Source organism: Zonotrichia leucophrys, chromosome 1A (genome assembly GCF_028769735.1).
Source record: "Zonotrichia leucophrys gambelii isolate GWCS_2022_RI chromosome 1A, RI_Zleu_2.0, whole genome shotgun sequence".
Taxonomy (NCBI): domain Eukaryota; kingdom Metazoa; phylum Chordata; class Aves; order Passeriformes; family Passerellidae; genus Zonotrichia; species Zonotrichia leucophrys.
The window spans coordinates 12,749,602-12,764,216 of NC_088170.1; the positions used below are offsets into that span (position 1 = coordinate 12,749,602).

The window sequence follows — 14,615 nt, forward strand, 5'->3', positions numbered from 1 at the left end:
AGTGCCTTAGGTAGGCTGGCGCTTGCATGGGGAAAATTGCCAACTCTGACTGCATTTAACCAGCCCCTGAAGGCACTGTCACAGTGTTTGGCCACTGCCATAGCAGGACACCAGGGTATTTAAAGAAAGATTGCTTTTATGGTATCTCAGTTTTAGCTCACTTTAAAGATGGCATTGGAAGAAAGTGCACTGACAAAATTGTTGGCTGAATTTCCTTTTTCTAGCAGAGTAAAAAGGAGTGATAAAATTCATGCAAGAAATACTAATAAAGTCTTCCACAGCTATTACTAAAGTTTCACAAGATTTTTGGTGAACATATAGAAACTGTATGTCCATATAATGAATGGACATGAATTTATATAGTATTTCATATTTATATACCAGCAATACTCAAAAATAGACTTTAATGCCATAGAATGAAATATACAAAAGTTAAAGAGAAAAGGGAGTGTTTATTTGATCATAGAACATTGCCACAGTAAAATCATGACTTCATGCTCTTATCATACTGTTCTTACTGTAATAATCTTGCCATTTAACTTCAGAGCACTGCACATGCAAATCAGCCACATTTTGCAAGTAATACTTTTTATTATTAAATAACACTTCTCTTATTAGAAAAGAAGTATTTGAGTCTGCCAGTTAATAGCAGAGCATCTGACTCTGGGGAAGCACATGTGATTTTCAGTAACAAGGAGTATTTTGCAGAGTTACCCAGGGAGCCCTCCCGGCCTGGCAGCACCCCTGCACTCACCAGCGAGGCCATGGTGAAGCCGATGACTTCGATGTAGCCATCGTCATGACGCTGGGGCTCAAAGTCTCTGTGGTCACCAGGGTTCCCCCAGGGCATCGTGCCAGCACAATACCTACAGGTTTGGAGAGCCAGTTGGAGAGAGCAGCTTGCCCTGAGAGGTCCTGACTTTTAGCCTTTCAGGCTGTTCTTTTTGTTCCCAAGCTGATACAACACCCTCAGGTGTACCCGCCACAAACTTTATCAGGTTCCTCTCTGAGAGGAAAATGGGGAAACACCAGGAAATAGGACAGAGAAGAGCAGCACTCTCTATTTGCTTTGATTCCTGCTGGTAAGCTGTTGAGCCATAAAGCTGTTGTGCCCCTCTTTCTCCTCTCCCTGCTAGCTCAGCACAAGGAATGCAAAACATTGCATAGTTTGAGGGGGCAGGGAGAAATAAGAAGCAGGAACAGATACAGCTGAGGCATCTCTCTTTTCTACCATCAGAGAATAAATGTAAAAGTGATCTGAAAGAGCTAGAAGGGGGAACTTTGGAGAGGTGACACCAAGCAGAAGCTTGCAGTACAGGACTCAAAAGATTAAGTGCTTGGGACTGCCTGTGGAGCAAAGTAGGAGGTTGTCTAAAGCAATGGTCTCCAAAGTGGGGTACATGCAAGAAAAATCCACAACTGACAAGACAATTAGAGTGGTTGAAGACAACTATTACTTTTAGTTTCAATAAGAAAACAAACATTAAAAACATACATATTTTTTGTAATACTAGAATAGAGGAACATGCATATAATTTATAAATATACATTTATTGAGGGGGTTCTTAAAAGCTTTTTACTGACAGAAATGCACAATCAAATGAAGTTTGGAGTCTACTGTTCTAGAGAACAGGTAACCAACAACTTTTGATAATTCAGCCTTATTTTTATTAAGGACACCTTGTAACATGTTTAAAACTGACTTCTTTCAGCAGTTTGGTATTCCTTAACTGCTAAAATATTCATCCTTCCCCTCTCTCCATTTCTGTCCCCTCCTACCCCTGTCCTTTTTTTTTCACACTTGGAGTCTAATTAAGCAAAAGACCAGGTATCTATCTCTTTAATAACTTGTTTGCAGGTTAGATGCACAGCTTTCCAAAGTGTGCTTGTTAAGTATTTTTACTGTATCAGGATACTCAACTTTTTAAGGAATGGTTTTGCTGCACTCTGAACTCTGAAGCCATTCTGCATAGCTCATTAACAGCATTATAAGGAGCCAGCTCTCAATGAGGTGAGAAAATGCTTCCTGCACATTCACTCAGCCTAGGAAATCTGTTAGGTGTCTTGAAAACTATTGCTATTTTTGTTGCATAGCTTCAAGAATCTGTCTTGAGCTTACCTGGGTATGTTTAAAAACACTATACACTGGAACTTCAGCTCCTGGATCTTTGGAGTCAGGTCTGTACCATCACACTACAAAGCCAAAGTGACAGAGCACAGAGAAATTGCTGAATGGAGCCACAGACAAGAGAAGTGTTGCTGCTTTGTAACAACTTTCCCAAGACTTTCCTTGGAATGTGTTGCAAATGTCATGCTCAAAACTGAAAAGTAACAGAGCCATTAAACTCTCACCTCACTCTCCCTCCAAACCTCCACCTCCACCCCCTCCCCACAACACTATGACACAATTTCTTATACTCACCACAACTTTAACATGCTTGGATAAATCTCTTGAGCTTCTTTGCAGAAAGTCTGTAAAGGCTGCCTGCAACAGAAATCAGTGCAGGAATTGTCAACACCTCCTACCTCCTCTCTTCTTTTTTTTTTTTCCCTCAGTTCTTATCCCTCCACAGAGCTAATTGCCAATATGCTCTCCTTTGGCCAAACTTACTCTCTCAGAAGACACAATTTAATTTTATTGTTTTAAATTGTGATACTTCTGCTTTTGAGAGCTTAACTGAAAAAAAGCCGTTGAACACCCAAGTTCAATGGTATCCTGAGCAATTAAGCAGAAATTCTTGCTCACATACTTGTTTCCATATTTAGGGCACATGGGTGTTATCATCTAGAAATACATTATATGCCATTCATTATCAAACTAGTGTGTACTCTTAACGGCTTTAGAATGAAGTGTTGTCCATTTGCCTTCTGAATGCACAAGTGGGTAATTATATGAGCATATTCACCCATCATTAATCACTCCAAATGTCTGATTTGTGTCCTGCACTCCCCACCATCCTACATCCAAGGCTGCTCCTCAAAGCTACAAAGACACAGGCCAAAATTTTGAGAATTCCTCTAGCAAAGTCAGTACCAATGCAGTGCCCAAGCCCTGAAAGAAACAGAGCAATGCCTTGAGAAGCTTATAAGCCAGAAGCAGAGGGACCAAGATATGACCAGGACTGTGTCCAAAGGAGTGGCACTTCTCTCACCTGCCCAGCTCTGTATAATAACAGTACCACAGGCTCTTTCCTACAGACACCTGTGTGTGGCACTGCCAGAAACAGCAGGACTGCACTTGAAATTGTAACAGGCAGAATAAACTGGCATGAGCTCCTGATGTGAGAAAGTGTGGGGGAAGGTAATTAAGAAGACATTCAAGCAACTAAGTTAACACCATTCTGTAAGAAAAATCTGTACTTACCCCGGCATAAAACATTTTATTTCTAAATCGGCTGTTGAATTTCTCTGGATTTGCTTCTGTGAAAGGATGAGAAAAAAACTATGAACACCCTAATAAAACACAGACTTCATTATACCTTCACATTCTCTGCCAACACTACAGTGCTTTCAGTGTATCACTCATAGAAAATATTACCATAAATATGTTTTCCATGTGTGAGTCCCCCATCTGTGCCTTTCTCTGCTATCAGATTTCAAACACTGATATTGAATTCTTCCCTTTTCTTGTAGAGTGTGGAAATAGAGCAAAGAGGTAACAAGAATTCAATTCAATCAGTTAATTTAGCACCTCTCAGGCTATTCATTTTATGATAGAATAGATTTTTTAGACTTCTGTTTCTAAGAGTGGAGAATTATTAGAAATTTATGGAACAATAACCCATGCTTTGAACCAGGAGTAAAACATTAGTAAATTACAAGATGAAACAGCCCCTAAATTCTGATTTGTTAAGAGTTACTAAGGAATAGACATTTCTACCCAAAGATTTCTGCAGAAAAATAAAAAAAAAAGGAAAAAGAGAATTGGTTACTCTAAAACCTATTTAGAAACCCATTTCATTTTGATTAGACTCCAAGAGATGGAGAATTTTAAGTCTAGTAGTAATGTACCTCTAATGGTTAATTATTCTCACTGTTAATGTAAACGTGGTGGTTTCCAATCCTGAAATTTTCAGTCTTCAACTGCCAACTGCTAAATCTTGTTATACTTCCCTGTCAGATTAAAGAGCCTTCAACTATCAGATACCTTCTCCTCGAGTAAATACTTATAGGCAGTGATTAAATAGCCTCTTAACCTTCTTTCCAATAAGCTAAATGGAGTTCCCCTAATCTCCCTATATGAGGCACATTTCCCAGAAAACAGTTCATTCTTGAGCCTCCTTGGAAACTGCTTTCCTTGTTTGTGGCAGCTAGAGATTCCAGAAGCAGCCCTTCTGACCTTGTATTCAGTGTCAGTGCCAGCTACTCACCCTGGTGCATTGATTCTCTAGTGAATACATCAAACTACCAAGGCAGTCCTTCTGGCTAAAAGCATCACATTAGCATGGACACATCCAAATTACCTCTCAAATGACCACTTAAAACAATACTTCCAGCTCTCTTGAAAGCTACTACATCTCACAAAATACAGCTCCATTTTGTAAGAATGAGCTGTTTGAGGTTTCTGATTTGCTTGTTGGCTCAGTTATTATATCTGTTGCTGTGTCACAGGTGGCTCAAACTCAGTCAGGGCCACTTCTACTTCAAACAATGAATTAAATTGCATAAGTCAATCTCATCTCACTTGTTGAGCTCACAACTCTTTGCAGAGAGTCTCAACACCCCATGCTAAGCAGCAGAAGGCTTCTGAAGGCTTAGTGCCTGTGCTGCACATTCCCTCATGTGAGTATCCCTAATGGTTCCAGACAGCAGACACCACAGCACTGGACCTTACATGGATCTTATGACAAATACTCCCCCTAACTAAAGCCCCAGTTTGGAACAGGAAAAGGAACCTTTCTGATGTCAGGGACTCAGCAGTCCCTCAACCTACTGGTCCTACTTCTGCCAACACAGATGAGCACGGATAGGGTGGAAGGACTGTGTGATGGAAAATAGAGCCTTAGTTTTGTTAGAAGTAGTAAATTATTGAGTGCATATCCAAGGCTCACTCCATCCTCACTGTTCCTAAACCATCAAAGAAATAGAAAAATTGAATGTGTTAGACTCTGTCTGTGTCTGTGGGGAAGTTTCCTGCAAATGAACAGTCCTGCACAGCTGAGGGATCAAACAGCATGCCAGCAGGGATAAAGTAAATTACATCTTCCATGCTCTACCAAAGAATAAGGATACCAATGGAGGAAGTGGGAAATAGCCAGTACCCAGAACACTTCCCAAAAAAGCAGAGTTAAATCCATCAGACTTGGATCCAACCTCAAGTCTCAATCTGATAAGTTACAAGTGTAAATGTTGCCATGGAAAAGACCACATGAATATATAGGTTCCTCTGAGACACTGCAATCACTGCTTATTCTAAATATAACAGCTGACCAATATCTACTGCTTCAAGTGTCCTGTTGGCTGACAGCTCATATCAATTTATCTTATTTTGGTTTTCAGGCATGATATTCATTTGTTTTAATCTATATGTGATTACAATAGCTCCACATAAGCAAATGCATGCAGTCAATTACCTCAAGAGCACAAGTGCTATAGCTGTGAAAGTACTTTACATTTTGCTACTATGGCTAAGAATTTCTCTGGATTATCCTCAGTGGTAAATAAGATCATAATCTGCTTTGCACTGCTTAATTCACCAAGCCACAGGATTCCTTAGGCTGGAAGGAACCTTTAAAGTCCATCTAGTCCAACCCCCTGCAATGGGCAGGGACATCTTCACCTACATCTGGCTGCTCAGAGCCTCATTCAATCCAGCGTCGAATGTTTCCAGGGATGGGGCTCTCACCTCCACTCTGGGCAACCTGTGCCAGTGTTTTAACCATGTTCATGGTTAAAAACTTATTCCTTATATCTGGTCCAAACTTGCACTGTTTTTGCTTAGAGCCATTGTCCCTTTGCCCCATTGTCCCTTTGCCCCATTGTCCTATTGAAACAGGACCCATTTTTCTTATAAAACCCCTTCAAATACTGAAAAGCTATAGTAAGTGCTCACAGGAACCTTTTTTTCTCCAGGCAGAACAACCCCAAGTCCACATGAAAAACAACACAACCCACACACCAGCAATACCTTCAAGGATTTCCTATAAGCTTTCTTCTTCTAAAATACATAGAATTCACATATTTTAGCATTTGAGAAGACAAGGATGACACCAACAGTGAGGACTTGTGCTACAGAAGCTCCCCTGGCCACACATACCCAGACATTCAGCTTGCTCTGCCAAGTGCTTTTTCACCCGTGTAAATTTTTAAAACCCTGGCATGTCTGGAATAACATTCATCCTTTATAGGGCTCCATAACTTCATTATTAAATAATGCCTCTATTAAATGAGAAAGTAGCCATGCATTTAATCTATACAGTATATTCACAGTCACATTAGCAATGCAGAGTGACATGCACTCATAAAAAAATGCATACAGCTGTCATAATTTCATTCCTGTGCCCTTTTGTGGCCCCTCATTATTATTCCTAAAGCTTGAAGCAGTCTTAAACATCATAAAATATGCATTAGCTCATTCCATCATGTATCCTGCTCTTTATTTAGCCTGGCATTAGAGTGCTATCTTTTCATCTTGAAATGACACTCTGATAGTATGACAGCAACTATGAGGAAGGCTGTGTTTCAGAAAAAAAATACCTGCATATGAAGCTGGAATAACCAAAAGCTAAAGGCAGACACCTGAGCAAGGTTTGTTCCTACAAGCACACCTGTCTAAACCATATAAATAGAGCTGTTCATATCAGTGCAAAGCTGCTCATATCAGTCCTTAAGCCACATGTCAGTCTGTACAGGGTGGCATAGCTGCCACTGGCAAGGGGACACACAAGGTGCTACAGCTGCTCAAATTCCTGACACTTCTGTGGACATTATACCCTTTAACTTGCACAGAGAACTCTGGGTCTGTACCAAGTCCAGGGGCATTGTGGTATACTGATCCATAGGTAACAGCTGTTCAGTTTGAGAAAAAAATTATATTCCTGCCACTTCCAGTCTTGTGGCTCTTCTCTTCCCTCCACTTCCACACTCACACCTGACATATATTATCTCCTTTAAAAGACTTCGCAAAGCTTCCCTTCCAGCCTTTTTTCTCCAGTATATTACAGTCATCTTTGTACTTTTTTCATTTCTTAATCATGAAGTCCCTTGGAAATTCGTAACATAATCACTTTTTCTACTTGTATGTATCTTAATGTTTTATGTTCCAGCTTTACTTCTGAATTATAAGAACAGGATGTTAAATCCAACTCTATTTCTTATTAATAAAATAACTGCCCATCCACAAGGCTAAGGAAATAAAAAGTTCATATTACCTCTGGATTCATGGAACTCCAGTGTAACATGTGCATCAAATCCAAGACTGAAGTAATTATTGAAGACATTGAGGGGAAGCTGTAATTAGATAATAAAGAGACATTAAAACAGCGTGAATGGAACATTTCTCAACACACCAGGGTTTAACTATTTAAATGTGGCTCATCATGGAAACCTACTAAGAACAAAGTGGAACATATCAGGGAAATGTAAGCAGAAGGTTGCCCTGAAGGTTAGGAATGGCTTGTGGAAAATAATCGGATACAAGAGCCTGAAGAACACAAATAGACCTACAGTGCTTTATGATCATATGTGTGTCTTTGTTAGCACATCAAAGGGTTCCTTATGTTGTCATTTAGATTTCCCATAAGGCTGCACCACTTAACATATCACCAACACAAAGGTTTTCAAAGGTTTTGCTGGCTCTTCAAGCTCAGCATGGCAAATGAAGCTCCAGCTGTGTTCTTCTCGCTCCATATATAACCAGGAGCAAGTCAAGTCCCAGAGAAGAAGCCCTAATCCTACTGAGGATGCATGAGGCAGGCAGGCACACATCTGGCCTCTTCATTGTTTCACACAGCCAGCAGGGCTGTAGAGAGGCAACTGTAGCATCCAATAGATAAGCTGGAAATTTTAACTGAAAAGAAGGAAATAGTTCACAGAATCAGGAGGTTTTTTTAGTTTTGTGGTGTTTTCAACATCTCCAGTCCAAATGATAAATTATGTGATCTCCTTGCAAAAATTTTCCCATTCTTCAACTACCAAGATACACTAGTGGAGATTATATGGGGACCCACACAGAAAGAAGTTAAATACAAAAATACACTACACCTTGCTGTGAAGTAGGAAACAGCTGACACCCATAAGCAAAATTCTAAGGAATTAAATTTTACATCCTCTTTTTAGTTTTGTCTAATTGGAGAATGGATGGCAGTTTTCCTGCAACTAGAGAAAAGCAACAACGACCTTTCTGATAAAATGCTAGGGATTTTTTTCAAAAATTTAATCTTTGACATAAATGTTCAATGCCAATGTTGTTCAAACAACAAATAAATGCCTTTCACACAACTCTGGAATTGCTGACACATGAAAGGAATCAAAGGGAGAGATGCAAATAGAAAATTTAAAAGTTGCAGAACTCCCCACCCATGCTGCTTGAAGTGTAACCCAAATAGGTTCATCAGCATTCTGTGTGTCCCATGGGAAACAGCAGGCTCTGACCTTACGTGCCCCATCCTCCAGCTCATCCTGGGGCAAATCAGGGTTGCGCTCAACCTGGAGATTCCAACGGTCCAGCTGGACAATGGTTCCATCTTCTACATGGCACAGGATTTTAGACACTGGCTCATCCGTGTAACCCTGATAGCAGAGAGACCAGACTATCAGCCATGGATAGTGAAAACAAATCAAGTTACCAATTACCTACAGACTTCCCTCCTTTCACACGTGCCTGAAACCCTCGATACATTTTTGATCAAGCATTTTAATAAGTGACTATTGAGGTGCACAAGTCTAGGGCAGGCAAAGTAAGACCATAAGGAGAGGAAGTCAAAGAATATCTGCCTTTCCTGGAATAAGCCCAATGCTTATGTAAAGGATAAACAAAGAGAAAGTTTAAATTATGCTTAAATTAGAAGCCAATTGACTGTTCTTGTTACTTGGCCTGAAATACCAGATACATCTATGTACACTTTTATTGCAACAACAGCATCAGTAATTCAAAGTCCCAGACTGCAAATTGAAGCAAACCATTCTGCCAGAGCAAAACAGACCTTGGACACAGCCCTGCCTGCTATTTTAGCCAAAAGGAAATTCCACCCCACAGAACTAAATCTGAGCAGCGAGTTGAGAACCCCACATAAATGCACCCCAGCCAGTCCTTACCCCACCCCAGTTGAGGGTGCGGGCAAGGTCGTTCCCAGTGCCAAGTGGAAGGACAGCCACAGGAGGTGGGGGGCTGAGTTGCAGCTCATCGAGGATGGACAGGATCCAGCCCACCTATAAAAAGGAAAATCAGGAGAACCTTTAGGAATGGTATAGGAAAAAGACATATTTTGATCATATAATATTCTGTTTTACAGAGAAGATCAAGTAAAGGAAATCTAAAAATGAATGAAGAATAATATGGACAATTCAAGGTAATTTTTTTTAATTACCATTGTGTCAAAAGAAACTCAACCTTTGACAAACAGCTATGAAAGAAAATGAGAGACACATTAAAACAGCATGGCATCTCAGAAGTTGTCCTGCCAAGCATGAACTTGCTCACAAATCTCCTTCTCCCATACAAGAGACCTTAGTCCTGAATTATTTCAATCAGTACAAGGCATTATATCTATATATATATAATATATACAGATATACACACACACATATATTTAATAAAAGAATAAAAGACTAGACTAAAAGGCAGACTACGGCTCAGGGATGGAGGCTTTGAATTGGAACAGTGAATCTGTTTCTTTTGTATCCTAAGCTATTAGTTATTTCAGAGAGCTATTTCTTCTATCTTTCTTTCTTCTGGACTACATAAAGCTTTCAAATAGAAATCTAGCCAGAAGGAACAAATTACTGTAAATTATTTTGCTCTCATTAAATGGTAATTTTCAAGAGGGACAAAGAATTTTTGCTAAAGATGTTATCAAAATTTGATGACTGAAATTCTTGTTGCAAAAACAAAGGACTCTTCCTTAAACTACTTGTCACTTAAAAAAAGTGAAGAACCTGTGCTGCATTTTTAGATAAAGAATTAATAAAAAATAACATAAGCGTTTTTTTTCCTGTTGCCAGTTTTCAAAGATTCAGTGTCTACTGCAAATGTGAACTTTTAAATAGGACAGAAAACCTAAATCCTGACTACAGCTGGATTGAATTTTCTTGCCCCAACTAATGTTACTGTGATTTCAAAGATATTCTCAATCCAAAACAGGGTAGCTTCACAAAAGGCACCCAGCATCACATGGCCATCAGGAAAAATAGCTGGAGTTTGAAGGACTGCAGAGGAAGTGGCCTGATAAATACAGAAACCACCATGCTATTTAGTATTCTAGGGTGTTTCTTTCTCCAAGTCTCTTCAAAATAAATTTAATTTTGTACAAATGGCATTTATCAGACAGCTATTTATCATAACCAATTGTCCAATTATTAAAGCATTCATCTGGGATGTGCTCCCCTACTTGAGTTCATTGTCTGACAACAGCCATCTCAAGTACTTACAGCTCTCATGAACTTGGATGTCACCAAAAAACTGAGGTCTTTATAGGGCTTTTCAGAGGTAAGTAATCCTCTCTCTTTCAAAATATCTATACTTCTGCACTGATAACAGGAGACAGAATAAAAAGTCAAGATAACATCAGTAGGGCCGGGACTTTTTAAAGAATTTGGTTGTTGTCATTGTCACCGACTTAATCCACACATCTGTGCCTCAGCCTCCCACTGCTACAGGTAAGATCAAAATACCCACCACTTTGGTAAATGCTTTTAACTGATGAACAAACTTCTATTTATAAGGACAACATTGCTATTTAACTTGAGGTCACTTCTAAACCCTGTACATTAGTTGCACAATCCAGCATGACACATACTATCATTTCCCTGTAAACAGAAAGCTCCTGACTGCTTTGAAAGCAAAGCTTTCCACTTCTGCCCTGAAGTGACAATGGAAAAGTTACTATAAAGTTCTGATTCACCTCAATAATGAGAGGTAACATCTGGTCTCATTGCATATTCATTAAGTTCATTTGAGCCAGATTTTTCATTTCTAGATGTAATGGCTTTGGGAATAACTAGATATTAATTTGTTTCAAACTGAGCAGCAGCAGAGGTAACAGTGGAGCACTGCTCATACTAATGAGAAGGTGCTGCCACCTCTCGCACAGTTCAGCAAAGGGAAATAGGTTGGTCTGATTTAATGTAGCTGTATTCTTTTCTCTTTTAATATCTTAATGATAATCTTTTTTCCCCATTCCTCAGATGGGAAAGAAAACAGATGGAAATAGTTTTTCTTAGCTGATGCCTCCGGCTAAAGGACTGCCTTTCATGTTTAAAAGAAAAGTTCATCATTCCATAACAGTCATGTCTTGCTTTCCCATGTACCAGCAAGGCAGTGGTCTTATCAGGGATTTTTTTCTTCATTCTTGCAGGGGAAACATTGATATTAAGATCCCTACCCCTGGGGTTTTAAAAGAACCCACAAAAGCTGGAAAAAATCCCCCAGAAGTTCCAGCCAAGGTGAACTAAAAGAGGGGATTCAGCTCTCTACAAAATAAACCAACCAGCTCTCCATGCCCTAAACATCTACATAGAAATGTTCTGTCCAATCACTGATCTTTTAAGTAGTAATGCATTTTCCTTACCATTCTTACTGCTAAAATTGCCACCAAATGCACATTGAGGAACTGAGCCCCTAGAGATTAAAGGTCAGTTTTTCAACTGCATTAGCATTCAGTGTCACAGACTGAGATTTAAAATATTTTGAAGTACTGGAAAGAGAATGCAGTTATAATAACTCCATTACCCCTCATGACCTTCAGACCATGAGCTGCAGAGTTTTTCTCCAAATGAAGGTGCACAAATCCTTTCAAGGCCTGACCCCATTCACTTATCCAGGAACACAGAAATTGTGTTGTTAAGAAAAGTACTGAACCTGGATCTGCCAGGGTCTAGCAGGAAGGAGCAGAAATTAAGATATAATGGCTCCCAGACACTAAGTTAACACTCAGATCTAGTGTATATAATGAGAGGAGGCCAGCAGAGTTCATTTTTATTCCTTTTAAGCTGTACAAAATCTTTATGCATAAAGAAGAGAGAGCTTTGGACATGAGAACCTGGCCCCATATCTTCACAGGCCAGACCATACAGGAAATTGAAGAACAAATATAGATTTCACAAGTGTAAGATATGTTGTCTCTCAGTGCCTCTTCAGGCAGGGTGAGGTGGAAATCCCCCCACTGTGAGGAGTTTAATCACTTGGCCAAAGAGCATGGCACTGCCAGGCCCCTGCCACCTACCGTCCCATCCCCGCCGCACGCCAGGATCCGCAGGTTCGGCACTTTTCTGTACAGCTCCAGCCTGCCCAGGGAAAAAAAGGGGGGGAAAAGGAGAAAAATGTAAGAAGAGCAATGCAGACATTTTTAATGTATTTTGCTGAGTGACAGTGTAACCACCACTTACTGCATTTTCAAATATTCATTACTAAGAATATGAGGAGAGGTGGAAATGCGAAACCACCAGGATGTGAAATGAGGCCTTCCTCCATGTCAGGCAGCACCTCCTGACAAGTGTTTGATCAGTTTAGCATCTTCCCAGATTTTCATATTCCCTCTAGGGAGGTCAAATCTTTCATTTTTCTCTTACCCTAAAGTAAACAAATTTAAACATTGAGGTTTTAAAACAATATTTAATGTTCTTCATCATGACTTGTTGAGCTACCGTTTCTGAGTCTTGTATAATGTGACAGCTTTTTCAACTAGTGACTGTATTTTAACACCACAGAAGGCAAGAATATGTAATAGAGTTCTTTCTCTGGATATGTGATCTAAATACCAACAGGAGAGACCAAAAAAAGCACCCATTGAAGTCCTGCTCCTTCAGTTGCACCCTTCAGAAAGCCATAATGAAATATTTTCTAATGAAGGTGTGGACGTTCACATGTAGAGAGCTGAGTGGTCAGAGGAACTCACCCTCCTTTTCCCCATTACACAACTCTGAAAAATCTATGTCTAACTTAAAGCTTCTTAACATCATGAGAGAACTGCTTCTGCAGGAAAATAAAAGCTTGGGTGCCTTGAATAGGAAACACTTGGACTGCTCTTCTACAGGCAAGTATTTGGTTTTTCATTATTACTATAAAATATTTATAGTAATAATATTTACAAAAACATAAAAACCATATTTACAAAATGTGAAAGTAGTTCTGAATAGATGTTTAAGAAAAGTCAGTATCCCCATGTCAAGTACCACAGGAGGGTGGCTTCTCAGCCCTCAGCAGCAAAAATCAGTCCTTTAAAGAGAGGTACTCTCTCCCTTGGAAGAGGTTTGCACTTGAATTATTGTCTGGCTAAGCTGAGTTAGTTACTCAGTGAGCAGGGACAGTTGCACAGTGCTGTCTGGTGGCAGTCTCGAGGCAGCCTCACCCCACTGGAATGCTCATTCACTAAGGAATGGTCAGGCATTGGGATCCTCAGCAAGCCTTGGAGCCTTCTGGACCTGCCTCTATCTGAAACTGGGGGCAGCTCCTGACCTCTTCTGACAAAACCCCCCACTGCAGCCCTTACCCCGTGGCATTCGCATTTTCTGGAAAAATTTCTTCACCCAGGATTTTTCTCCTGGGAAGCTGAGAAGCCTCAGAGAAAAAGCAAAACAAATTATTTTCTCATTTGCTTCTCCTGTGTTGTGCTCACATGTGGAATGTATTTGGAGATTGTTTATTCAACAGGTAATTGTTTCATTGGTTTCTGCTGTGGGTTGTTTTCACTCATTGGCCAATCAGTGCCAAGCTGTGTTGGGACTCTGGAGAGAGTCACGAGTTTCCATTCTCTTGTTAGCCTTCTGTCTATATCTTTTCTGCATTATTTAGTGTAGTTTAGCATAGTATTCTTTAATATAATATAGAATCTTAAAATAATAAATTAGCCTTCTGAGAACACGCAGTCAGATTCTCCATTCCTTCCTTTGTCAGGGCACCCCACAAATAGAATACTCCCCTTGCTACCAAAACCTGGATGTGTAAACCTCACATAGCCACTAATCCAGCCAAGCTGGATCTTTTCCTGTTTTCCTGACCAGATCAGAAATAGGGTGCACAGCAATGAAGGCTCCAGTACTTACGCATCTCTTGGCCCTTCCTGAGAGAGATCAAAGACCTGGCGTGGATTCAAATACCACATAAACATTTGGAGAACCTTGGTGCCCTGGCAAGAGAGAAAAATCAAAGGAAGGGAAGTTATGAGTAGTTTAATGATTTTTGGAAATAATAGTGTGCATTACTCACTGTATTTCAACTGCTTTTCTTTTTTTCTGTGCTTTATAAAACCAACATAAAACAAGAAGACAAACTAAAAAGTGGCATAGCAAATGACTGCTCTGTAGGATAGCAATCCAGGACAAGGTGCACATGCAGGCGTATAGAACAATTCCAACAACACAGATCACTAATGGTCCATAAGAACAGGCAGTTGGGGTCAGACCAAAGGTTCATCTCCCACAGCAACCTGTTCTCCTGCTTCTCACCACCTGCAACAAGA

General features: G+C 40.0%; 1 protein-coding gene across 9 annotated transcripts in view; it reads right to left on the reverse strand.

Moving 5' to 3' along the window:
• The window catches only part of DGKI (diacylglycerol kinase iota), a 210,007-nt gene that overhangs the window by 88,708 nt on the left and 106,684 nt on the right, over positions 1-14,615 (reverse strand). For all 9 annotated transcript variants that reach the window (XM_064737910.1, XM_064737888.1, XM_064737925.1 and 6 more), the window contains 9 exons: positions 14,200-14,282; positions 12,381-12,441; positions 9,256-9,369; positions 8,593-8,730; positions 7,371-7,449; positions 3,365-3,420; positions 2,423-2,485; positions 2,120-2,193; positions 755-866 (listed from right to left, as the gene is read on the reverse strand). In XM_064737910.1, the coding sequence (XP_064593980.1) occupies positions 755-866; positions 2,120-2,193; positions 2,423-2,485; positions 3,365-3,420; positions 7,371-7,449; positions 8,593-8,730; positions 9,256-9,369; positions 12,381-12,441; positions 14,200-14,282 (780 nt within the window). The remainder of the gene's footprint in view (positions 1-754; positions 867-2,119; positions 2,194-2,422; positions 2,486-3,364; positions 3,421-7,370; positions 7,450-8,592; positions 8,731-9,255; positions 9,370-12,380; positions 12,442-14,199; positions 14,283-14,615) is intronic.